The sequence below is a fragment of the Apodemus sylvaticus genome, chromosome 20 (assembly GCF_947179515.1).
Source record: "Apodemus sylvaticus chromosome 20, mApoSyl1.1, whole genome shotgun sequence".
Taxonomy (NCBI): domain Eukaryota; kingdom Metazoa; phylum Chordata; class Mammalia; order Rodentia; family Muridae; genus Apodemus; species Apodemus sylvaticus.
Genome location: NC_067491.1, coordinates 25839094 through 25867077, shown reverse-complemented (window position 1 = coordinate 25867077; position 27984 = coordinate 25839094). Strand labels below are relative to the sequence as shown.

The 27984-nt window shown below is 42.1% G+C and overlaps 1 protein-coding gene across 1 annotated transcript in view; it reads right to left on the bottom strand.

Annotated features, from left to right (window-relative positions):
- Window positions 1-792: 792 nt before the first annotated feature.
- Syt1 (synaptotagmin 1) overlaps window positions 793-27984 on the bottom strand; it is a 533203-nt gene continuing 506011 nt past the window's right edge. The window contains exons 10-11 of the mRNA XM_052165717.1: window positions 7400-7533; window positions 793-3960 (exon numbers count right to left, since the gene is read on the bottom strand). Coding sequence (XP_052021677.1) covers window positions 3754-3960; window positions 7400-7533 — 341 coding nt within the window. The 3' untranslated portion in view covers window positions 793-3753. The remainder of the gene's footprint in view (window positions 3961-7399; window positions 7534-27984) is intronic.

The following is a 27984-nucleotide window of genomic DNA, read 5'->3' as shown; positions in this document are numbered from 1 at the left end:
AACCAATATATATATTTGTGTATTTATTGATGTGGTATGTATGTGTGTGTGCACGTGTGCACACCACAGCACTCATGTATAAGAGGACAGCTAGCTACAAGGTGCTGGCTCTTTTCTTTACATGTATCCTACAGATCAAACTCATGTTGTCAGACTTTATGGTGAGTGCCTTTCTCCACTGGTCTATCTTGTTGGCCCCATGTTCCCATGCTCTCCTGATGAGCACTTCACACGCCTATGTATGGAGCTGGCCACACAGCCTCCAAGGTGCTTACTTCTGAGTATGCACACCATGGCGCAGTGTCTATCAGTCTGAGCCAGCATCCAGTAAGGAATGGTGCCTAGAAGCTCCGTGCTCTACTTCTTCAGCACTAGAAGCTTCGACTGCTTCTAGTCCTTTTAGCAGCCATGGGCTTTACTAGTCAGTCTGTCCCCTAAAGATACACTTAAAGCAATTTGATTTTAGTTTCCCTCTGGGGAAGTGTGTGTCAGCTTGGCATTGAAGTAAAATCCCTCAAGTACACATTTTAGGCAAACTGAGACGTTCTAAAGTATGCTCAGGCAAAGAGAAATGGAGGTGAGGAGGGATACAGGACAGATGCCCTCTGGGCACTGTACTCCCCCCTCCCCACCTGTGGCTGCTCTGTTGTTCCAGGCTTGATTTTGAGGCTGGCATTTAGCACACGCTTTCTTTTAGCTGCTGCAACTTCTGGCTATTTGCAAGGTCAACAAGTCCTCTATGAACACAGGAGTCGGGTGACAAAAAATAAGAGTTGAAAGACAGCAACGATCAACAGGAAATAAAACATTTTTATTGAGTGTCCATGTAATATGTTAAGTCATTTTTAACAACAATCAGAAAACTACCATGGGGTTCACTACACAAAGTGAAACAGAATTTAAACCACTTAAAAAATGAAGGAAAAATACAACTAAAGGAGTTGGCTCGCAGGCCACGAGCCTTATGGCGGAAGACACGCCAACATTTCTACAAGACACAGAGAGAACCCACACATAGAAACACTCAAGCAGGCAGTAAATATACACAAAGGCAACTAGGATCTTTCTAGGGCATCAGCTTCTAAGACTTCACACTGCATTGTCAGAAAGGTATGTGTGGCTTATCAGAGGATGGATCTTTGTCAGAAAGCAGGTCCAGTCACCGGCTCATGAGAGATGATATAGTACCAACTAATTCTATGGTGACAATCCCACGTTGGCAGTGTTGCAAGAGAATGTGCTAGTAGTCTTGTAAATGCAGGAAGGAATGTCTGTTCGGCAGCTGGGAGCTGCTTCCTTGGAAATGTCGTTCCATTGTGTACAACTCAAGTCGGGAGACAGTGAAATGAAATGCCGGTGTCTGGTGTGTAACGTGTTTTTTTTTTTCTTGCTTTTTTTTTTTTTTAAGTCAACTCCTTCTCTTTGGTAGGACTTGGTTCCTTAAATAGGAAAGCCCCTCATTTGAGTCTCCTGTTTGAATTGCTGTTTAATCTTGCCTATGAGTGTGTATTTCCTATCATCTGTGGTTTTAATGTTTAAACCACATTAAACATTATGACTTGTGACTTCATAAATGTGCTGTTCATTCACAGGAAGGGATTTTCTCCTTGTCCTGTGTGTCTGTTCTAGTTCTAAAGAGTGTGTTGTGATGGGAGTGAAGGGCAAAGGCTTTGCCTCATCTCTAATGAGGGAAGAATCACAACCAGGGTTTGGATTTTGTGTTGTGTGTACAGGAGGAACAGCCGACCTCGTGTTTAAAGTCTACCCACAGCCCTTTTTGGGATTCTCTTGAGTTTTGTCCAAAACATGGAGCTAAATCCTAAAGATCAAACACGAGGCCATGCTTAGCATGCCTCCATTGTATTTTGGTAGGTGTGAAGATGATTCCTCCCATCAGAATGTTGCTGTTCTCTGTGACCTGGAGGTGAAAACAGGCCGCCAGATCAAGTGGGAGAAGAGTCTAGAAGCGGTGTTAGGTAGCAGGCTCACCTTCCGGAAGTGGCTGTCTACCGCAGCGGGACAAATGTGACGAGTGCACAGTGCTGACAAATGCTGTGTGTTCTCCCCACCCTCCCCAGTCTATGTATCCTTCTGTCCTATGCATAGCTGTTCAGTTCTGAATTGGTCCTTAATAATGAGAACTGTTTGTGCTACACACACGTTGGGCAGTGCAGTAAGAGGGAATGGCAGTATTGTTACAATATCACTACGGAGTAAGTTGGGTGCTATCCACTGAGGAAACTACGTGTCTAAGCACACGGGGCAGTCACAGTGTTACACAGAGCAGTCCTTAAGACTCCTATGGAATGACTAGTGGCTTCATAACAGTACCATTTACTACAGAATAACATTGAGAACATTAAAAATCTCCTCCTAAGTCAAGCATCTAGTGTACATAAGAGGTTGCTTCAGTTTGCTAGAACTTGTTCTTAGTTTTTGTTTCACCTTTGTTTAAAGGACAAATTAAAACTTAAGTAAAAAGAGCATATAAAAAGATCACTAGCTGTCTGTTTTGGCTTAATCGAAGTGCATTCAGAACTATGGCTAATTGTTATAATTCATCTTTTCATGGGATTACAATACTGTCTGTTTACCACAAAGTAATTTTGTGGAATAAGCACAGATTGCTGTGTTAAAAATATTCTGCATTCCATCTAATCTGGTTTTGTATAATAAAATATTTTGTTACAAAGTCTCAACGCGCATACCTTTTGGAATCAACATTGGGGTGAAATCTGGATCAGAATTCCCAGGTTGCACGTTTTATATAAATGTGAGAATGGAGAGCTATTGTTTTCTGTTTAAATAGTCAGGCAATATTTCAGAAAGGCTGACTTCTCTCAGCTTCTCCTCCCTAACCCTAACCCCAAACAAAGGCATGCAGCACACATAAGACTCGTGCATACACGGTCACACTTGCACACACACACACACACACACACACACACACACACACACCACCACCACCATGATGCTATGCGGTCGTAGGAACGCATTGGCTCCTGTACATTGCTTCCTTGACTGTAAGAGTGAAGCCATGATTTTAGCTTTGCAGAGACATACAGACAGATGCTATTCTGGCTATTCTGGTTTGTGGCTTTCCTTCCTTGAGGTCAGCCTGGATGCTGCTCAGGTCATGCTATTTGCCTGTGAAAGAATTCGACAAAATTGGGTTCGCCCATCAAAGATGTCATGTGAGCAAATCTTGGTACTCAAAGGATTCAATAGAAAGCTCAGATTTAAGTTGTCCTTTAAGATGTTGGTTTAACTGTACTAGTGCCTTTCAAGTTGATATTTTTGCTGGAATGCAGAACGATACTCTATTTACCATATAATATATTATCAGCTCTCCTATATCTCAGTCAATTTACATAGTTTAAAATAGAACATCTTATTAAAAACATCTAGATATACACAGATTAGGAAACGCTTACAACATACAAATACACAAACTAGAAATAAATCTTTAGCATACTGGTATATACAACGGTGTGATACAATACATAATTTCAGTCATGCTCTATCTACACATCATATTGCTTAAAAGAAGAGTCGATTTGGAGGGCAGTGGTGTGATGAGGGCATAGGGGCTTTCTACACTTAAGTTTGTGCAAATTAAAACAGGATCTGAAGTACCACTGGATTGTATTAGGAATGCATGGCTGGAAACTGAAAGGACCCATTACTGAGGTATTTACAGATACTGGCTAAAGAGCACTATGTGGGCAGACACAGAAAGGCTTCTTTTTCCCTTTACTTCTTGACAGCCAGCATGGCATCCACCTCCTCCTCTACCTGCAGGGTGTGCCACTGGGCGATAGGTCGCCGAGGGTTGGCCAGCATGTCTGACCAGTGTCGCAGCTCTGCCCCGGTGCTGTTGTAGCCCACGAAGACTTTGCCGATGGCGTCGTTCTTGCCAATCTTGTCATAGTCCAAAACAGTTACCACCACTTGCACTTTCTGAAAGAGGACACAAGAATGCACCAGGGTCAGCCAGCCCTCCAGGGAAAGCCTTGGGACACACAGAACTTCCTTGGGATCTGAGGAAGGAGGAATCTGTTCCTGACCACCAAGACAGGGCTGGGAGCACTGGAGGGTGGAGACCTCAGGCTGCTTTTCACTGTTTTAGATCTCCATTATCGTTGTTATAACCACCACCATCATTGTCACCACCATCTTATTACCTTTCTTGCGAGGGGGTGGGGGCAGTGTCTCATGGACCTCAGATTGGCTTCAAGCTCACTGTATAGCTGGCGGCCCTGATCTCTTGATTCTCCTGTTTCTCCCTCCCAAGTGGTGAGATTATGTGTCATCATGCCTGGTGGTCATGTTAATACATACACATTAATTTTTACTACATACTTCACATTATCTAATATCTTTGTCTAAGAAACAACTCAGTTATTTTTTTCAATAGATTCTATTAATATTTCCATTGTATAGATAAAGATGCTGGAAGCTCATGAAAGTTTTATGGCCTGTTCAAGGTCACATAAGGAATGATCAGCTGGTTTCTGTGCTTTTAACCACCATGCCAAGCTCCCTTTGGTAGGTTGTGATATGGCTTTCCGTGTCTCATCCATGAGTGTTCTGGCATGAGGATCTGGGCCATGCTCTTTGTCTTTACTAAAACTTTCAGAGTAATCATGTGTTATGATCTCATTTCAAGAGGTCACATTTCATGTACAACTAAAAGGATCTGACCTAATCATATTGTGACTACAAAATGTGACAATATAGGAGAAGTCTTTTAAAAGGACAGTAACTAAAGAAAATATGCATTTTCTTGAGTATAATTTTCTTAATGAACATTAATTAGTATATTACGCTATTATATACTGTTAATTAGTATATTATTGTAGTGTAAAACATACACTCTCTAAAGAATTCTACTTCCCAGGAAATGAATTTGGTTAGCTGGACTAGGTGAAGGTTGTGATTTAGACACTGGATATAAAGATAAAAGATTAAAATAAAGTAGCTATATTGATTTTGGCCAGCAAATGGAAGGAAAATTCATCTGTGAAAGCCAGGCCCTGGTGAAGATACACTGAGTTATGACTCCGGTGGACTTTTTGACCCTGTCAGTTTGCTGAGGTGCTACTGATGTACATCTTTGGAACAGCAAAAACAAATACCTCTTTTTTGAAAAGCGATCTTCTTATTACGTTTATTCATTCATTTTTCTGTGTGTGCGCATGTGTGCAGGTATATGTACCATGTTGCATATGTTGAGGTCAGAGGACAACTTACCAGAGTTGCTTCTCTTTCCTTAGCACGTGGGACCCGGGCATCAGCCCCAGATTATGATGACCGACAGTAAGTATCACTTAACCATCTCCCAGTCACTTCTGTGTGTGGAATTTAGAATATAGTGCAAAATGTAGTATCATCTTCTATGTGCAGCCTTGCTATGATGCTGCTATTAAGAAAATGGCCTTTCGCCGGGCGGTGGTGGCGCACGCCTGTAATCCCAGCACTCTGGGAGGCAGAGACAGGCGGATTTCTGAGTTCGAGGCCAGCCTGGTCTACAGAGTGAGTTCCAGGACAGCCAGGGCTACACAGAGAAACCCTGTCTCATAAAAAAAAAAAAAAAGAAAGAAAAAAGAAAAAAGAAAGAAAGAAAAAGAAAAAAAAAGAAAATGGCCTTTCTAGGCAGAGGATATGGCTCAGTGGTAGGTGGGTCATCCCCCAGTACCACAGATAAATAAAATAAATGAATTACCTAATTACTAGGTAGTGTGTGGGAACAAGGGTAAGTTGGTATTTGTGGCTTTGACTCTCAGATCCTGTCCCATGATGCAACAGCTGTGCAGGGGCCAGTGCGGGAACATCATGTGCAACCATAATAGACGTTTTCATAGTTAGGACAAACTTGACTCTGTGACTGAGGGGTGAGCTGATTAGGGCACCCATCGGATGTATTTTGCAGGGGCTTCCATGGTCTATTTATATATTTTTTCAATGGTGGTGACATATGTATTTTTTGCATGCTTTCAGAAATTAGCATAATTTGCTTCCTTCACAAAATGTTTTAGAAGGATTGAAAAAGACAGAAGACACAATCTTATAATCTCAGCCTAAGAGAAAAAAACAAAGTATTTTAGCAGGGTAAGGTAGTAGTTCTCAACCTGGGGGTCATGACCCCTGGGGGGGGAGGGGTGAACAACCTTTCACAGGGGCTCTACATCACATGTCCTGCAGGCAGACATTTATATTATGATTCATGACAGTAGCAAAATTACAGTTATGAAGTAGCAACAAAAATAATTTTATAGTTGGGGGTCAGTACAACATGAGGAAGTATTAATGGTCACAGAGTTAGGAAAATTGAGAGCCACTGCTTCAGAGAAATACAAAGAAGGGGAAAATAGTAGTCTATGATTAAAAGGAAGGAAGGAAGGAAGGAAGGAAGGAAGGAAGGAAGGAAGGAAGGAAGGAAGGAAGGCAGGCAAAAAGATAAACTTGTAGGAGCAGAAAAGGCAGGATGTAGCCGGTGGGTACCCGCTATTCCCAAACCCAATGTGCTTCATGTCGGGCTCGGGCTCTCTCCTCCTCTAAAATGCTGCCCCAAATAGAAAATTTTATTTTGTTTTTAATATGCCTCCCTTTCAATATATTTGTACTTTCTGAAATTCATAGGTAGAATATTTTTATAGGTATAGGGTTATAGCCCAAAGGAGTAAGTTTACAAGATTTTTTTTTCATCCTAATACCTTGCTTTGTATTGTTTTGAGGAATTAAAAAACAAAATGCCAGGAGGTGTTAGTTTCCATAGGAATAAGGTCTTAGAACTCAAAAAGTTCACTGAGAAGCTATTGCAAAATAAATTATGGTAGAAAACTGACGTTTCAAGGCTTTGCCAGAAGGTCTAATGTGCCCGCAGGCTTAGACTATTGAACAAGGGACTGGGGACAGGGAAACCATACGGGTGACTTACTTAGCTGTTGAAAATACATACTACAGTTTTCTAGCATGTGAAGATGTGTATGAGCTAGTTACGTTACATACACTGGGCCAGTGTGAGAAGGACGGATGCTGGTTTTTTTGCCCTAGAGAAGTGGATTTCTTATTGTAACCTGGGAATGAATAGGCAAGTTCATTCTCTCTTAGGTTTTGGATTCCATAGACAAACGTATTGACCTAGCAAAATGGTTCTGTTGGTTTTCTATTTTCTCCCTTACTTCTGCTCAGCAGAAGGCAGCTAGCTGTTCCAGCTGATGCGTCAGCCCTTTTCGCGCTGTGTGTGTCTTATTAAGTCCTGCTTAGTGGCACGCGGGCATCACACAAATGTGCATGGGCCAGTTCTAATGGAGGCAGGGCCCTGACGACTCCCAGTCAGTTATGCCATCTGAAGGCGGGAGACAGAGTGGAGGGGCACACTCGTGTCAGACACTACCTGGATTTGCTCGAACGGAACTTCAAAGCTGAAGGACTCGTTGTAGTATGGGTTAAGCGTGTTCTTCTTAATCGTTGTCTTTTTCTTCTTCAGTCTCTTGCCATTCTGCATCAGGTGAATCTTTACATAGGGATCTGAAAGACAGACAGGGGACCGTTAGGAGCTCAGACATGTGCTTTCTTTCATCTGGAATACTCTGATACAGTCTGTGCACTGTGTGTGGTGGTGGTGTGCACACCGCAGTACACACATGCATGGAGACCAAAGGACGGACAGCATGTGGGAACTGTCTCTTCATCTCTCGTGCGACCCTAGGGGTCAGACTCCAGGCCATTAGGTTTGGCGGCAGGTACTTTCATTGTCTGAACCCTCTTGTCCTCCAGAGCCTCGTTTTAGATCATACATTAGCTCAGAAAAGGACTGAGCCCCAACGGGTAAGTGAGTAAGTACATAGCTTCTATGTAATATGTTATAAACCATCTAACATCTTTTATTGAGAGGCTTTAAAGTTGGCTTCATGGCAGGCTGATTGCCATGTTAGTTGAATTTCCTAGTTAACATTTAGGAGGGAAGAACAGTGGGATGCTGGGAAACCAGCTCTTTGGGGGACACCGTCCTGACATGCAGCATTTGCAGATTTCTGTGGAGCGAGTGTGCTCGCCATGGCCCTCTTTAAGCCACAAACAGACTCACAACTGGCTTGTAATGTCTGTGGGAACTTGGCAGTTGGCTTTTGTGAGCTGTCAGAGGGCTTGGCCATAGCTTGCTAATGCATGGGAATAAAGCTCGACAGGGAGGGACAAAGGGGCTGCTTCATTCACTGGCATGGCCAACACTGGCGTGGCCAACACTGGCGTGGCCAACACTGGCGTGGCCAACACTGGCGTGGCCAACACTGGCGTGGCCAACACTGGCGTGGCCAGTGCCTCTTGGGCCCTCTTATCACTGAGGAGCAGCCCTGAGCACAGCAGATCTCTGTTTTCATGATGAGATCTCAGACATGTGGGGTAATAGGTATTAAACTTTTAGAGAAAGGAGACTCCTGTGAAGTTAGGAGTTGATAAGCACGGTGCGGGTGGGGGGGGGGAGGAGCTGAGCAGAGGTCTCTTGAAAAACAGGAACGGAGGGCGGGGAGGGGGGAGGGCAGGCTTCAACTGTTCAGAAGACATCTTTGTTAGGGGTGTTGAGATGGGAGGGCTGAGGAAGAGAAGCCAGTGATCCCTCACACTGTAGCTCTCTGATGTGTGTGTGTGTGTGTGTATGTGTACAGTGTGTCTATATGTAGTGTCTCTCTCTGTGTCTGTGTGTGGTTGAAAGACAGAAAGCAAGAGTGAGCAAGAGAGAGAGACTGGGAGAGATCATACTAAACCTTCACAGGTTGCAATAGCTTCCTTTAAGTGTGTGCAGGGAATATGGAAGAGTCTGATACCATGGAGGTGAAGAGAAAAGGGGTGGGAGGACTCTCAGAGCATCTTCTCTCAAGCCTCATTAGACAAAGGTAACATAATAGGCCTGACCCTGGAGGGGCGAGGCCGTGCCCTTAAAGCTTTCATTACTAATGGATGGATGGCATAACTTCACCTCACAAGAAACCATGACTCTTGAAAGGAAAAAAAAAAATCCCTCTGCTGTTTTTCTTAAGCAAAATCCATTTCATATATAATGCAAGTTCATTATAGAAAACTACCAGAAGGCAATGATGAAAAAAAATTAGTATCATCTAAAATAACTACTCCTAAGCCTTTCGAATTTTTTCTCTCGCCTTTCAGAACTTGAGTTGGGAGAAATATTACAGGTGATCTAAAGCCCGCATAGTTTTAGGAAGCTGCAGATGAAAAAGGTTGTTTTTAATCTCCCTCCCTCTGTACCTCAGTGGAATCTAAGTCCTCAAGGACAGAAACGATATCTGCTGTGTTCTCTACTCTACTGAAACAGTGTGATATATAATGCAATTCGGGGTGGGGGCACTTGTGAATGCTATGAATTTATTCTATCACCGAGCTGCATTGTTACCCCCCCGACACACCCCTGGGTTTTGGTGGCCCTTGAATGGACACGTAGGAGGTGGTCGGGCCTTCCTTAGGAGGCAGGTTCTTTCTCTTAGTCCTGTCTTCTTCCTCTTGCTCCAAAGCCAGGAATCTATGGAGATTGGCGATTTTTTCCCCCAGTGCTGTGCTCACTCAAGAGATCTTTTTTTTTTTCAGTCCTACAATCTGAAGTCTTAGGTGGCTTCTTCTTCCCCAGTCTCTTCCACTTCCATCAGCTCCTAGGCTGCACTGATTCCCAAGTACTCTCTGGTTTCCTCACTGCCTTGAATCTTGCCTTGAATTCTGATCACTCTGCAGGTGGCTCCAATCCCTCCCTTGTCCCATTAGTGACTTCTGCGAGATTAGGCCTAGCCTGGTTCTCTGACTCCTTGCTGACACCTCTAAATAGGAAAACAGCCATGCCGTGAGTCATACCTTTGCTTTGAGGACACACAGTTTTTTTTGTTTTTTGTTTTTTTTTAAAGCAAAAATTACCTCTCCCGCAAAGCAGGCCTCTACATGATTACCATTAGTTCTGTTTTTAGAGGCTCTCTGCAAAGCAAAGCAAAGCAAAGCAAATCCTTGTCAGCTCCCAGTGTCTTGGCGGCTTAAAATTCCTGGCGATCGTGTCGTGAGATACAACTGTATGGAATGATACAATAGGCTGTAATGAGACTTAATAACTTGGCTCTCCCTGAGCTCTGCAGCTAGACATGGTGTTGGAACAGCCTTTGGGGTTTCAGTGTGGGGGAGTTATGCAAGCACTGAGGCTCGGTGGCCCCGCAGGCACTCTCAGTCCCTGTGGCTTGTGGGTCCCTCCAGTTGCCAGCAACAAGCACTCATGGACAGCTTCCTCTTCTGAATACTGACAACCTTTCTTCAACATCATCTGATGCCCCTGCTGCCACCCAAAGAAGCACAAGAGAGACCACGCCTTTCGTTTGTTTAATTTATATTGAAGAATACTTGTCTATTTTCTTTTAAGACTTCGGTATAAGGAGAGATCTTTTTGTCTGATCTCTAATTTCTAACGATTTCTAATGTCTGGCTGCCACTCAGACAAAAAAGATAGACGGGGACCAGCATCAGGACCTGATGACCTGAATCCTACTCCTAGAACCACAGAAAGATAGAATGAGAGGAGTGACTGCACAGAGATGTGCTCTGATGGCCACATGTGCTTCATGGTGCAGTTGTGCCTGTACTCACAAGTGCATAACACACACACACACACACACACACACACACACACACATACTATAGAGGACTTTGCTCTATGGTCTGGTGGTCTGGGTTATTATCAGGTCTCTCCTTTGGTTCTGGCCTCTCTGTTGTCACTGGAAATCATTGCATGGCTGTCCTCTTTCTTGCTGGACATCACATTAGCTGGACTTTTCTCCCCCCTGTCATAATAGCTATTCTGACTTAGAGGTTTTTCAGGACACTCTAATGAGACCACTCTCAAGCTTACATGTCGACAAGCCTTTTTAATGACCCAAATTAAAGTTTGTGTTCCTACTGTTCACAATTATGGTACGCAGAATAATAACTCTTCCAAAGACATAACATTCTAATCTTGAGAACCTGTGAATATGTTGTATGGCAAAAGGGACAAGGCAAATGTTATTAAAGCAGAGACTTTCAAAGGAGGTCAGCCCGGTGTTTCCAGAAGGGCCTACCGCTCTTTTCACATAAGTCCTGGGAATGCAGAGAACCTTTCCTGGCTGTGATCAGGACTTGACAACAGCAGAAGAGCCAGGCAGATGCCAACGTACGTTATTTTATTTATTTATTTTTGAGACAGGCTGACCTGGAACTCGCTCTGTAGCTCAGGCTAGCCTCCAACTTCTGCCACAGTCTCTGCTGGGATTACAAGAATCAACTACCATGCCTTGCTTTGAAGAAAGAAGGGACCAGAAGCTCAAATATATACATGATTGCTAGAAAAAAGATTTTAAATGACAGAAAACAAAGAATGTCCTTTTCTTTAGACCAGTGAGTCTCAACCTTCCTAATCCATTAATACACTTCCTCATGTTGTGGTGACTCCAACCATAAAATTATTTCATTGCTACTTTATAAGTGTTGTGAATCACAATGTAATATCTGATATGCAACCTCCTCCCCTGTGGGAGTTGTGACCCCAGACTGAGAACCACTGCTCTAGAGTTCCTAGGAAGGAGGGTGACTCTGTCCACATATGGGCTTGAGCCCATCGAGGCTTGTGTCAGACTTCTTTTTAATAGTTTCCATTGGGACATAGAAATTGGATGTGTTTATCATGTGCAATATGCATTCCAAAATTCGTGTCCATGTGGAATGTCTAAATTGAGCTAGTGGGCTTTATTCCCATACTTACGTTACATGCTGACAACACTTACTAATACTTTGAGATTTTCAAGAATCCTTGCTTATTAATATATACTATTACCATATTACACAATAGGTCTTTCTGACTTATTCCTCCTCTTCTTTAACTGAATGTGCAATTTCTCTAACTCCAAATAACTATAAGAAAATACATGTATATTGTTTCAAAACATGCCTTGGTGATTATTTTTGCAGTGACAACAGAAAACTAATAAAGCAATTAACTTTGAAGAGATTCTGTTGTTTATCAAGCAAAATGTGAGGAGGAGAGACAAGGTGCTTTCAAGGGATGTGTGTGTGTGTGTGTGTGTGTATGTGTATGTATGTGTATCTCTCTGTGTGTGTATGTGTATGTGTGTGTATGTGTGTATGTGTATATGTGTATATGTGTGTGTATGTGTATGTGTGTGTATGTATGTGTATCTGTGTGTGTGTATGTGTGTGTGTATGTGTGTGTATGTGTGTATATGTGTGTATGTGTGTGTGCATGTGTGTGTATGTGTGTGTATATGTGTGTATGTGTGTATATGTGTGTGTATGTGTGTGTATATATGTGTGTGTATGTGTATGTGTGTGTATGTATGTATATGTGTGTGTGTATCTGTGTGTGTATATGTGTGTGTGTATCTGTGTGTGTGTATCTGTGTGTGTATCTGTGTGTGTGTATGTGTGTGTGTATCTGTGTGTGTGTATCTGTGTGTGTATCTGTGTGTGTGTATGTGTGTGTGTATCTGTGTGTGTATGTGTATGTGTGTGTGTATGTGTGTGTATGTGTGTGTATCTGTGTGTGTATGTGTATGTGTGTGTGTATGTGTGTGTATGTGTGTGCGTATGTGTGTGTGTATGTGTGTGTATGTGTGTGTATGTGTGTGTATATATGTGTATGTGTGTGTATGTGTGTGTATGTGTGTGTATGTGTGTGTGTATCTGTGTGTGTGTGTGTCTGTACATATATGAATGTTGCTTAGGATTGAACCCAGGGCCTTAGACGTTTTTGGTAACCTCTGACTGGCATCTTTACTCTTGCACTAGATCTAGAATCTGATCTTTTGAAAAACGTTGACATTCTTTCCTCGCTTCTAAAAAAGCAGTTATTCTGATCTTCAAATAGAAAATCTTAAACAAAAGGTTAAGTTCTTTTAACAAAAAAAGGTAAAAAAAGCCATTGAGCATATCATCCAAAAATCATAGTAGTATGCATTCTTTTTAGGATTTATGTAAAACTAGTAAAATGGATAAAATATGATCTGAGGATGATTTAATAAGGGCTTAAAACAATAATGGTCCTTTACACTGGAAGTGTAATTTATGTTTTCTAAAAACTATTCTATCTTTCTCTCTCTCTCTCTCTCTCTCTCTCTTTCTCTTTCTCTCTCACATTTAAAATTATATCATGCTATTTTATACTACAATAATCCCTTTAACTTTTTTCTCAAATCCAGGTCTGCTTTCTTAAGAGCTGCTGCCGTTTATGGTGTACCCGGCTGGAAGTTTTGTGTAGTACAAGTTTTGTATAAGTACAGATGCTGACACTAGACTAGTTTGGATCTTGGCTCTGCTCCTCACAATTGTGTGGTCTTGTAGAAGTAACTTAATTTTTTTTTTTCTACCACAGTCCCTCCAGTTATGAATGAGGGGAAATGATAATAGCTAACTATAGGGTTATAAAGGTCAAACACATGAAAAGTCTTCCATATGGGGCTGGCGAATGCCATTCTATTTTTATATATATATTTTATTTACATTCCAAATGATTTCCCCTTTCCCAGTTCCCTCCTCCCCATATGTCCCATAAGCCTTCTTCTCGCCACCCATTCTCCAATCACCTCCCTCCTTTTTCTCGAATGCCATTCTTATGCTGCGTTGGTGCTTTGACAGCTAAGGCAGCCTCTGTGACCCAGGCTTGCCCCCACTCCTGCCTCCACCCCGCCCCCAGCTCACTTTGCTGACCTGGGGCCCACACCTAGCAAGCAGGAAAAAAAAAATCTCCTTTGCTAAAGAAGTTAGGCTGTTGGGTCCTAAGCCACCTTGCCCCCAAATGGCAGAGCTGCTGACACTGTCCTAAACAGGACTCTGGCCGGTAAACACAAGGATTGTCATTGGGTAAATAAGCCTAAAGGTTTCTGTTTACTAGAAAAGAAGATCTCTTAAGGTGGCTCTGTTCATCAGGAACTTTCCCTAATCCTCCAGGAACCTCCCTTAACCTTCCCCCAAAAGGTCAGCTACATCTGCCAAGGGTACCTAGTTCTGGATCAACCCTGACAGCCTATATCAATTCAGTCCCCGACCCTGCTAACTGACATACACAATTTGCTTGCTTTCCACCATTTTGCTTTTCTCTCCGCACCCTCACTCCCCATAGATGGTCTTGGCAGTTTGATTCCCCCAATGCATTTTTATTTCTGCCCACAGAGAGGTCTGGTTTAGTAGTGTCATTGTCCCATCTTGTATAGAGACAGTCTCTCCTAGCGCCATGCCTTCTCTATGCAAAGGGTTGATGCATGAAAAGTTTATTCACGCATTCGATCACAGGCAGAATAGCACTGCTTTAGGAAGTGGTCTTGAAGAGTAAGAGAGGAAAGTGACTTAGCATCTTGCTAGGTTTTCTCCCGTTCTTGAAATAAATGTCTCAAATGACACAGAGCTGGGAAGGTAAGGTCAGAGTCTTAAACAGAATGTTGTGTCTGATGGTCTTGGACAGCAGGAGTCAGAACTGAGTTATCAAATCTTTGTAGATTATGAAGCCACCTAGAACGTTGGCACACTTGGGCATACCATATATCAGCTATTTATTCATCCTTTCCGTGTGCTACTAAAACTGAGAAAATAGAGAGTCCTCTCTCAGTATTGAGAGTTATTGTCAGGGATGGGGTAATGCCCTTTGTTGGCAGGTCTCGTATATGTATCCCTTTTCCTGTTAATGCTTGTTACTGAGAGAAAATCTCTTAGTAATTCAGTTTCTTCCTTCTAGTTTCCATTTTGCTACAGAGCTGTCTTTCCTGCCCCCTGTTTCACCTACCCTCCCACTTCCCTCCTTCCTTCCCTCCCTCCCTTTCCTTCCCTTATTCTTTCTTTCTTCCCTCTTCACCCCCATTTCTCATCCAGAGTGAGGAACGAGAAATCATTATGTTAAGGGCTACCCAATCATTTATTGAGCCTATTACCCAGGCACTGACAACTTGGAACAACGAACTAACACTGTCAGTTAGAGGAGCGCAGAGGCTCTCCAGCTGGTGACGAACAGTTTCCTCTTCAGTAATGCAGGCCTTTTCAGTAATGTAGGCCTTGTGTGACAAGGTTTGCTACTGCTGGGCCAGCCTTCGCCTTGGAGGATCTCTGAAGATGACAAGGCATTTCTGCAACCCTGTCACCTGAGCATCCCCTTTTGAATATGTCACAGGATGGAAGGTGTGGGGTCCAATGCTGTTGTTTCATTGTGCTCACACTCAAGCATGATTAAAAGAATGATCACATATTCTTATGCCTTCTCATATTAATATAGGTTTTCCAATAACCATTTTCTTTCTGATCTGGCCCTGGTGTTCTCATATCCATGTCTAGGTAGGATGAACTGTCACCTCCACAGTGTCTCAGCGACTGTATTCATTCCCACTCCCCAACTCTCACCCACTCCTAAATACAAAGTTTAGAGCTAGGATTCTCCTGGTGTACAATGGCTGACCTGGGACTCCCTATGCAGATCAGACAGAGATCAACCTCCAGAGTTCTGGGCTTAAAGGCTCATACCATCACATCCAGGCCATCCCTGCCTTTTGGTCATGAGTAAGAAGAGAGATGCCATAGCTACTCGCCACTTCTCTGCTGTTCTGGTCACTGTCCTTCCTTCTCTGGCTCCTGAGTCATGCTGTTCAAAAAGTCTTGCTTGGTTTGACGAGCTTGTCTTTAGAGGGGCTGGTGATACAGGGGGGTCTCAGCACCAGAAGGTAGCTCAGCACATTTCTCTTACTGATAATTCTCAGGATCTGTTATTCGCTCCTCTCCTTTTTCTCATTTATCAGATGATATGATGTTCTTTCTTTTCTCTGCCCTGAAACTTTCACTGACATATTTTATGAGGTTGCTACCTGTTATTTTGATTTGTTACTATTATTACTGTTACTATTATTTTAACACATTGGATGAGATCTTTTCCCCCAGTGCTTTTCTTCTCAGATGTTATACAAAGCAACCTATATTCCCAATGTCACTGCCAGCTCTGCTAAATGGAGTGCCTGAATACATTGTTTGTACTAATACTGTCACCAGCTCAGTTTTTGCATGCCAGGCTAGCACCCCAGAAGCACATAAACTTTGAGCTAAAGTCACTGGTTTTCTTTCAGCTACATGGCCATGATGGGCAAGTGTTCTGCAGAAGCAGGGCAGACCATGTGATGTGTTGCTAGGCCACGGCCACTCCAGCTCTTCTCTTTCAGCCAGGAACTGCTTGATTTACTCCCTTCTTCTCCCCAAGCCTATCCCTTGCAGTAATTGCAAGTTCCTGCAGCTAAGAGTTAGAGCCTCGGGGCCCTAACTGAGATTTCTTCTACTTCTGTCTATCATCTTCACAACCTATTGCTACTCCTTCAGAGTGTTTCTTTGGTTAGTTCTGTCTAACCTCTAGTCACTGCTCAAGACCAGAAATTCCATCTGCAGTTGTTGATTTCAAGCAAACCTTCATGTAGATGCTAAAACCGCTAAGGGCATCACCCCTGAACCCAGCAGAGTTTGTCTGCTTCATCCTAGCGATTGATCATCTCTCATCCCTAACACTCGGCTTTCTTCACATGGAGCTTTAAATGCTGTAACTTCCGGTTTCCAGCTTCCGACTTCCGGCTTCCGACTTCCGGCTTCCTGTTCCAGCCCGTGATGCCCTTTCTTCGTCTGTCTTCACTTTGGCTTAAAAATCATGAAGATTTTCCTGAATGTTCATTTCTAGAGAATGGATAACCAGCACGTTCTCGATCAGAAGCTTTAAGCAGATCCTCTTTGCCTGCGGCCTTTTCTACTTTACTTTTTTTTTTTTCCTTTTCTGGTATTGGAGGATTTCTGTGGTACTTTAATAACATAAAAACAATCTTCTTTTGGAAAAACTTGTTTTTGAGTAAAATAACTTATCTTAAGTGATGAATATGGGCAGGCCAAGTACTGGATAGATTGGAATGTCTCTATTACTGTACTAAACTCAACCTTAAAACCCTAGAACACGGCCCCCTTCTATCCTGAGGCGATTCTAATGTCAATTTTGCTAACTTCATAAAAATATAATTGCCAAACAGCTGGCTCTAAGCAATGAGATATAAAGAGGGCACTAAAGGCTTTTTGCATTTACAATGAGAACTAGAAAGTGGCAGTTCAATGTTGAATAACAGCACTGTGCCTGCCGTTTTAATTTTGACAATTTTGCATAATGATACTGTCTTCTTCCTTAACTACCACAATGACCGCAGGCCCTGGTGACCATGGCCTTCTATTTCAATGACGGCTCTCTGGGTGAGAATTAGCCTCATTGCAACTGCTCTGTTTAATGCCTTCTGAGCTGTACCCGGCTTCTGAGTATTTTCAGACATTGTTCCTTTTATCCATTATTCTTTGGATAGTGAATTCAAACTTACATTACTGGATGAAGAAAGTGGTAATCATATCAGTTAGGGCTCAAGTGATTGGACAAGTGTTTCTAACTAGCTTCTAACGAGAAGGTCCCTTATAGGCTTTATAAGATAGAAACGTCTGGAAGCAGGTTCTGTGGCTTTTCCTACTTGTTTTTGAGTAATAGAACCCCTGATGTTTAAAGTGAGAACCGATTTACCCAGCTACACATTTCCTCTAAATCTTCTATGATATACTGTTTGGTTTCAGATCTAGAAAAAAAATAGTGAAGGTGCATATTTTATGTACCAAAGCATACCTGGACTCCAGATTCTCCCAATGTCCCTCAGTCCCTACCTGGCATACCCTGCCTCCAACCCTGAACTTTCCAGCCCAGGGTCTGGGTTGCCCTTCCCCCAAGAGGCTCTTTGCTGTATAACTGCTATTTTGGTTTCTTCCTTCTCCTTCTCTCCCTCCTCCTTCCTGTTCTTGTTCTTCTGCTGCTTCTGCTTGTCTTGTTCTTGTTCTTCTCCTTCTCCTCCTCCCCTTCCTCCTCTTCCTTTCTTCTCTACCCTTTCCTTTTCTTTGTGTGAATGCTTTCTCTAGTTCTCTTCCTGCTCCCTCTGTCTACCTCCCATGGTGACTTCCCTGGGCTCCTTCCTTGAGGCCAGCAAACCTCTCTCCCCATCAATTTCCCAATAAACTTGAGTTTACATGTGTGTGTGTGTGTGTGTGTGTGTGTATTAATCTGTCCTGCATTGGCTCATTACACTGGTGGGGAAATAACCCATTTACCACACATTATGACTGAGGGACTTCCTCTTGATTCTTAGACTTGATAAGGAAGCTCCATAGCAAACCTCTCAAGCTGTGGCTCTCAGTGTGGGGGAACTGCTGGAAATGTCTGAATACGTTTTGAATGTCACCACAGAGAAAAGGAAGAATGCTATGGACATTTAGGGGATAAGGGCAGGGATTCTGCTAAATATCCTACAACATATAGGATAAATCACAACAGAAAAGATGAAGTTCAAAATATTGATAGACATGAAGTTAATAAATCCCACCATAGAATCCACTCTTGCTCTCTACTTCTCTTTTCTTTAACACACAGCTGTGAGGAGCGGGTAGGGGAGCTACCTTGATGGAGCTTCACCAAAGTAAAGATGACAGTATAATGGGGCAGTGGGACAACAAGACAGATCCTGCCTCCTTCTCCCAAACTTCCTACTTGTCAAGGCCACGTATCTATGGATGTATCTATGGATGTAAGGAAGGAAGATAAGAAACTAGAACAAGAAATCTTGTCCCTTTGTCTTGTATTTTGGGTTATCCTTACCACAGTGGTTCAGTGGGGTCCATAGGTAATATAAATTTAGTGGTGTCAGCAGGTTCCAGCTTTGCCTGTGTCTCTGCTGTCCTTTCTATGGTGTTACATGGTAGACCAGATGGCCTTTTTAGGTTTTCTTGTTCCAAATCCAAATAACAGCACCAGGTGCATCTCATATGATCACAAAATACTATTCAAGGGTAAAGACTTTACACACTGAGTTACCAAGTAAGCCCACATTTACTTGGATTGGATAGCGGAGGTAAAATCTTGCCCTAAAATCCATATGCTAGATGGGATGGTTCAGCTGAACTTGGATCTAAGTCCTAGGTCCCTCTTCAAATGAATAAGGAGGAAGGGCCAAGTTGACATACTTTTGGAGTAGATGTATAGCATCTGCTCCATTTAAAGTTCAATATTAAAAGCAGAAGAAAGGGGGCTCTCAACAGGATTCAGAAGGGTTTTATCCAAAGGAGGTTGGAAGATGGGAGGAAAACATCGGATGTTTATGGAGTTTCAGCAATGATTTCTGCCTAAACTTGGGAATGTAGACATGGGTATTGGCCAAGAGGCATTTCTCATTTTTAAGCAGGTTCCTAGGAATGGACCACCAAGTATTGTCTAAAGTGGCCAACAAGTGGGAGAGACTGTAGAGTTCTACATGATAAATTTAGAATTCAGCATTTCTTCCCCAAGTGCAGTTTTTCCCCTTCAGGACTTATTGAGTAAGCCTGGTTCTACCAGTAAGCCAATTGTTTAATAGTATACAAATAATTAAATAGTAATCAGGCCCAAAGAACTAACAATTTCCATTTCTATCACTGGCAGTTTCAGCATAATTTACTTGAGGGGATCTTTATAAATAATTTATAAGCATTTGGAGGAGACTATAAGACTTCATGTGTGTCTCTCTAGTTTAAAATGTCTGTGTAGATTAAAATGTTCCCTGCAATGCTATAGCAAAGCTGTAACATTAAAAATATATTCTGGGGAGATTTTTCCATGTGAGCATACAATTTAAAAATGAATTTACATTAGTTAAGTGCAAGGCTCACTAGAAGAAAACAACATTACATAAGTGACTACCACAGAGCAAACCAACCCCATTTTAATGAGACAGATCAGAAAATAGCAAAGGCTGATTTCGTTCATTAATGGTGGCAGCATGCTTTGAAGAGACAAAAGGCACACAGGCAGAAACGCTGTTACGAATTAAATGGAAAGCATTTTTTTCCTCTTTAAACAGTCGTGGTGGAAACCACCGCATTCCAACTATCACTCTGAGGACCGTCTAACGGTTTCTATGCGACTGCAAGCTTCCTGAGTACCAACATGGGGATGCACAGACACAAAATAGAGGAGAGAGGACTCCATGCATGGGGTGTGTTACGTGAAATAAGAGAAGCTGTGAGCATGTAGAGTTGCACAGGGAGGGGAGGGAGGACAATATGTCAAAATGATCTGCTGGTTTGTTTGTTTGTTTTTCTGCTCAGTTTTTTTAATAGGTGATTTTCTTCAACTATAACTCAAGCTTATTTCTCTTATACTTAGGAAAATCGCTCCTGAGTAGATAAAGTCGTAATTACGTTTGATGCTTTCTGGATGGCTACAAAGAGTTCTGTGGAATGACCAAGGATAAACTGTTTGTATGAGCTGACTAACCAAAATCCAAAACAGAAATGGTCCAATGATTCAGGAAGGAAAACAAAATTCCAAACAACTCATTTGGCTCAGAACTTTCCCCCCTTGGGGGAAGACTTTGGCTTGGTCTTTCATAGCAGAGGGAAAGGCCCTTAGTGAGATGCCACATTTTAAAAAAAAATGTAAGCACTTCCATTTGATAAAATACATGGGTGATACAGTTACTTGGTGATGTGCTAGGATGTTTAAGTATCTGCAATTTGACAAATGGATGCTCCCTGCTATGTATATAAGGACAGCTTCCAGGCAATGCAAACAAGTACAAATGGAAGCAGCTGTGAGCGGAGTTAGCCTCCCGTACCTTATGCCTAGGTGAGGTGACGCTGTTGACAGGGTTGTTATCCAAGTGTCATCTAATTTTTACAGTGGATTAACCAGCTCCATCCTCACAACATTCTGACTCCTTTTGTGCACTTGCTTCAAAATATCCACTCCTTTTCTTAACCTCTGCCATCTATATAGTAGGAAGTTTGTGGACCGAAATGCCTTTGAATGGAAAGGTTTCTGATGTTTCTAGAACTTGCTACATGTCTGGGCAAATTGTACAGGAGGTGAGGTAATGGCTGCCGAGCTTTAGTAGTGGGTCTGGTCTTAGGGTTTGGTCTTTAGCTTCAGAAAGGAAATGTCTATGTCTCAGGCAGTTGCTTTCTCTACATGCCCTTTTTATGTCCTAAGGGAGCTTTCTGAGCCCAAAGACCTGAAAGATGAATAACACTTTTTTGTTTGTTTGTTTGTTTCTTCATTAGAAAAAGGGACACTAAAAATGGTTATAGTATCACTGGTAACTCATATATCCCAACTCTGGTTTGAGATTTTGCATGTCTTGTACAAAAAAATACTAGCCTGTTATTAAGATTTTTTTTTGTTTGTTTTGTTTTTGAATCCTGTCCTTCCAGAGCCTTATAGAGATTTGTTTGGTTCATCAATGCCTAAATATGGTTCTCTTTCATAAAGCTGCCTGGCTCCAAAATCGGCTAATACTTTTCTCGTCAAGAAGATAACTTCTACTTTCATGCTCTAGTTCCCTCATAATATGAGATGGAAACACTAAGCCGTGGCCTCAGTATAGTACCGAAGTATTAGATAAGGGAAATGCCATCATGGAGCAATATCATTCTCTGATAATTTCGTTGCTTCCCATGAAGTACATTTGTGAATAAAGTCAACCATCACACAATATTTCAGATTTCAGTAAAAACTACAGTGATGATTTTTTTTTTTGCACACTTTGTATATCTTGGGGATTTACATTATATAAGAAGCCTAGTACCCAAGAAATGAGCAGAGGATCATTAAAGCTCTTATTTAGAAAAACTGAGCAGGGTGTGATGGTGCACACCTTTAACACCAGTACTCTGGAGGCTGAGTCAGGGAGATCTCTGAGTTCAAGGCTAAGCTAGTCTACAAAGTGAGTTTTATGACTGCCAGGGACATATACAGAAACCCTGGCCAAAAAAAAAAAAGAAAAAGGAAGAAAAAAAGGAAAGAAAGGAAGGAAGGAAGAAAGGGAAAGGAAAAATGAAAAGAAAAGAACAGAAAAGGAAAAAAGGGTTAATTCTTGGGGAGATTCCAGAATCATGCGTTAAGTGCCTGTAGGGATGGAGGGTCCCGGAGGACTGGATGCCAGGGCTGGCTTTATCCCACATTTTCCATTCCCTTGACTCCTGGGCATTATTTCAGACTGGCAACTCTTACCTTGATATCTTTGGGGCTAAGATAGCTGAAATGATTATTCAAGTTTTCTTGACATTTCCATCTTTTTTGTGGTGCAGAATTCATTCTCCTAGTGACCTGTTCCCTTGCTGCCTGTGAGGTTCCCATCACTACTGGTGGCTGGACTACTTATCTAGTCCTGTGTTCCCAGACTTGATGCAGAGTGCAGTGTGCAGCAGAGAACACACAAGCCTTTGTTAAGTGACACACATGTGTCAGTGAGACACAAATGCCTGGGGCCTGCAAGAGGAGGAGGATGGATGGACAGACAGACAGCTATGGGGACGTTTGTCCTTTAAAGCACTTGCAGTGTAACTGGTAAGAGAAGATGACAGAAGAGATAACTGAAGACCATATTTCTTTGCAAAATGATTTATCCAGCAAAAATTGTGAGAGGACTCCCAAGCTGTCAGATTCTTTCAAATAATGGAAATGATTTAAATTTGAAAGACCCACTTAGGGAGTAGGATGGGTAAGGAGAGGTAACTTTTGCTTATTCTAAAAATCACTAGCTGTCATGTGCTCTCCTTCCACATATGGACGGAGCCATCAATCAAACATGGACACAGCGACATGTGGACTATGGGAAGAGTGTCTTTGGTTGGCTGTCTTCCTTTGAACTTGTTTTTCCTCTCAGCCTTTTCTGTCCTTCTGACTAATAATGGAAATCCATGATTACCTGAAAGTGATTTTCAAAATTATACTTTAAGGTGGTTTCCGTAAAATGGAATTCTATATGGTATCTCAAATGTATAAAGCACAGGATTAAAACTACTAAGGCAAATGTTTGGAAATTCTAAATTAAAACCACAATCTGCCGTTTTATGTATTTTTTGCTTTTATATCTTAACATATAAACATTTTGATGGCCAACGAATCAGTTTTCTATTAGACTTTTCATCTCCTACAGAGTTCCGATGGAACAGGGAAATGGATGGAGTTTGCTTAGAGCCTGTTCTGTTCCACTTCTCTTCTTAAAGGGAACTTTAATTTGCACTATAGCAAGTTTTACTTATGCGTGGGGAATCTCTGCCAGCCTGTCCAAGCTCCGTCTCTTCTTCTTCCCAGCCGTCTCTCTGACATGTAGAACATATCTTCCTAGTGGTCCGCTGTCCCCTTTGCATCCACACAGGCACCTTTAATTATGGATTAGTTCTAATATCCTCTCTTCATGGAAGTGTTATGATTGCTCATTGCAAATCATTGTCACCTTTTATAATCCCCACAAAACCCAATATTTGCTGATGCATCTGTGTGGTTTATAAAAGTCTTGAGTGGAGGTTATCAACACTGCCAGTACTTCTGGGGCATCACCCTGTCAGAGCTGTCTCTGGGAAGCTCAGAGAGATAGCTTCTCACTATATGCCGAAAAGATGCCTAACAGGAGTTGGCCAAAACAAATGGTCCATCTGATAGTTCCTTCTCAGAGATGTTCATTAGAAACACTTCAGCAGCTACTTCTGTAGACTGGCTAGAATGTCATACAAATGACCAGCTGGATAACTGTAGGGCGTCGATATCTTTAACTAGACTCTCTAGTGAAAGTAACAGAAGCATCACTGTTCTAGGACATAGCTCTGCCTGTTCATTTGCCTTTTGAGAAACTCGCTTGGATGAGCAGGTCTAGAGGTCATCAAATTACATTAAAACCACCATACAGCATCTCCAGAGAGACAGAATTAATGGTTTACCCTGGATCCCTAGCAGTTACCGGCCGTGAGTTCTTTTGAGGAAGGAATAAATCTGTCTTATCACATGGAAGAGGGTCCCTATTTGTAATGCAGATTATCTAATAAAAGGCTGAGGAATTTTTTTTTAATAACTGTGGTGTGGCTGAGGTTAGAACACTCTGGACACAGTCTTCCCTGTTTAGTTCCAGGGTGGAAAGGGTTGCCAGGGCTAACTGCTCAACACAGTCAACCCCAGGAAAGAGGGAAAGACAAAGAGGGAGACAAGCTCTCAGTTTGCCTTGAAAAATCTATTCGAGAGAGTGCCAAGCAAATTAATTGAGGAGAACTGTTCAGCAGAGGCAGAGGTCTGACTTTGAATCTTGTCCAGAATGATTCTGGGTGATTAGGATTCCAAATCTGCTCTCAAAAAGGGCTCATTCTTACCCTGCCGACCCATCTGGATGTAAACACACTTCAAACAGCTCACAACTTGTTACTGAGTCTGAAGGCCACTGTAAACGGGTAGTTAAAAACCTTTATTAAATAAAGGAATAAGCGAGCAGACACAGTGTCCTAAGAGAAACTACCATTTATGGGCTCTGATTACACAGAAAAGCACTCCGTGTTTTTAATGCCTCTTTTGAGAAATAATATAAAGGAGTCAAAGGGCACACACAATCTGCATTATTAAAGCATTTTAGGTAAAATTGTTCCTAGTCAACGTTGATAGAAGCAGAGAAGTCAACATTTCATCGAATCAATAATCTATTTTGGTAACACATGGCTTATATTGTGACTTGCTGCTTCTTTAAACACAAAGTTTTTATCTCTTTGGATTGGAATTTTTACAAGTACACAGCAAAGTGGTACCAGAAAAATTCTCCAAAGAACAAAAGGGCGGCATTAGCTGAAGCATCCGTCACTATAAAGATTAGGACAATGATAAATGAAAAACATTTAGAAACTTAAAAGGGGCCAGCTCTGCATCCAGTCACATCAACATGTTTTGTAGAAAAGTAGGGGACCAAGTAGAGGACAATGTGTAGACTTTGTGACAAACTTTTGATTACTGAGTACCTTCTTTGCTTTTGAATTATTAATGGACGGTTTGTGAAAAACGGTCTGTACCAATTATCTGTCAATCATGCTCCACTTTCTCTGGAAAGATCCTCTCCAGAGGCTGAGCGGGAAAAGAAGCTATAAATGGAAGAAACGCTAGCGCTCTAAGTCAGTGGCCATGCATGTCAGCTTGTGAGATGAGAGACATCTCAATGTAGACGTCTAGTGTTTCCACTAGCTACTGTGCTTCTGCAAGCTTAAACTACAATTTCACAGACACCTCCAACTGATCCTAATTGTGAGCAAATCTATAGCCCATAACTGTCTACATCTATGACATTTGTTTGTGGAAGCAGTTTCAGAGGGAGCATGAATCTTTGCAAGGCTGTCTCTGTGGTTATTTTCTGGTGACACAGACATTCTTCTAAAGAGGTCACCACGGTAGTGGTAGTCACCTCCACAGTAACCAGCTTTCAAGGATGAGGAGTCCATATCTGGAGTGGGGAGATATGTTAGGGACGAGATAACGACATAAGAAGCTACAACCACCTGAATTTTCTTAAGAGTATAACACTTTGGTTGGTGGTTCATACTTTGAGAGCTCCCAGGGGTCCAGGTTAGTTGACTCTGTTAGCCTTCCTGTGGGGTTTCCAACCCTTTCAGGACCTTCAATCCTTCTGACAACTCTTCCATAAGAGTTCCCAACCTCAGTCCAATGTTTGGCTGTGGGGATCTGCATCTGTTTCTGGGAGGTGGGGACAGGGAGGGGGAGCAGTGTATGGGATGTAAACTTAAACGAGTACTTGGAGTACTTAAAAGAGTATTACACTTGGCAAATAATCTCTTTGTTGTCTGAGTTAAGACTGGCTTACCGGGAGGACCATTTATAGGTAATGATTCTCTTGATACTCTAGCATCTAAACCCACAAATGCATCCTTTACTGCTTTGGTCTTTCCACACTTGGAGCTTTTAATGTGAACCCAGAGCCCCATGTGCTAGTAGAAATTCAGGAGTGGGTAGTTACTCCTACTTCCTAGTTTTTACTGTGCTGCCTAGCTGAGTGGTTGATAAACTAAAGACAGAGAAAGGGTATTCTTGTGGCTTTGTATAAGAATAATTATGAACATCAGAAATTATGAAACTCAGTAACTTTTCTAACGACTAGGATTTTTATTTTTATTTTTTTTCAAAATTTTCCTTTTTTTATTTTGAAACTGCGATGTCCAGGAACTCACTCTGTAGACCAAGCTGGCCTCGAACTCAGAAATCCGCCTGCCTCTGCCTCCCGAGTGCTGAGATTAAAGTAGTGCGCCACCACCACCCGACGAATAGGATTTTTAGATATGAAGGAGCCTACCTTGCCGTGTTTAGGGGCAAGGCAACCCCACTTCCTGAGAAAATTTCTCAGTTGAAGTGCTAATGAGAAAGAGGCAGAGCTGAGAGATAGTCTAATGAATGTACTTCAACTTTAGGATTATGTGTCTGTCTGGGTTTTTAAAAAATACTTCTGAGGACAGAGCTATTTTGTAGCCATCTTATATGTATAGTTCATAAGTCACAGCTTTATTGAAATTAGAAGCACCGGTTGCTGCCTCCAGTTGAAGATTACAAAGCAAAAGCAGAGAAAAAAGGTCTCACCATGCTGTCCTCTCTGAATTGAAAAACAATGTCTCTTGCCTCTTGAATCCCTTAGTCCCTGAGGAGGGGAAAGAGGGTACTCTAATAACTCAGACAACAGAACAGGACATGTGACCTTCCCTCAGCTGCTCTCTGCAGTAAATAATGCTGGTCCAGAAAAAGAGAAGGTCCCCATGTGATTCAGGGCATTTCCTAACCCCACCTGTCGGCCTGTCCCTTGTAGACTTCCTGCAGAACTGATAAAAGCGTCACAGTTCACTAATGCTCTCAAGTCTGCGGCCTGTTAGCTGAATGGTTCTCCTCATTATTCTTCTCATTTTCCCCTGAAGGACTGGGGATCAACCCTTAGGAAGAAGTGAGCTCTTTCTTTCAGACCCCATATGTCAGGAAAGTTTCCACACTGAAAATGAATTCATTTGTCTTATTTGTTTACATAGCGTAGTCTTATAAAAGAGAGTCAATAAAAAGTTGTTGAATATCTGAAAAACTAAATAAAATACAATTCCAGAAAACATTGATCCCCAGAGTGCTTCCCCTACAAGGGAAAGCATGTCTTGATTGAAAGAAAAGCTTAAAACTTACTTCAAAATTTCCAAGGGATGAATATGTAGATAAGCGATTTGCCCAGCTTTCCTGGTACCTTGGACATCATTCCCAGCGCAACAAAGCAACAACACATCAACCAGTTCCCAAAGGAGTGGGACGAGTGTGGGGTTTGTAATACATATAAGCATCACCCCAGGATTTCAGCAGAGCTTCCTCTTCCTATCCACCTTAGACATGGTAAAGTAGAATGTATCTTACATTCCTTAAGACATAGCTTAGCAAATGGATGCAAGGATCTACAGAGAGCCATTCAATCATGAACAAGAAGTACGGTAGGTAAACAGTGCTGCCTAGCCAGTCGTGCTAAGACAACTTTCCCAAATGAGAGAGAACAAAGGTGCTCTTCCTTTTAAAAGAGGGATGTGACATATGAAAGAATAATTGAAGCCCCCACTTGTTTTTTATTAGATATTTGCTTTATTTACATTTCAAATGGTATCCCCTTTCTTTGGTTACCCCTCCTAAAACCCCCTATCCTATCCCCCCTCTCTGTGCTCATCCCCTCGTCCCACTGCCACCAACTTCCTGACTTACATTCCCCTATTCTAGGGAATCGAGCCTTCACAGCACCAATAGTCTCTCCTCTCACTGATGTCTGAAATGGTCATCTTCTGCTACATATGTAGCTGGAGTTTTGGGTCCCTCCAAGTGTACTCTTTGGAACCCCCACTTTTAAAGAAAGCATAATCTAAAGAAGAAAACAAAATTCCTCTGAAGTGCTCTGTACTGTGAATCAACTTAATGAGAACATAAACTCCAAAACCACAACCTCAAAGATGAGCTAAGACTATGGAAAGGCTACAGGACTAAAGAACAAGAGGGAAACATGGCTAGGATGGAATGAGGTTTACAAGATGACACAGCAAACATGGCTGCAAATAAAA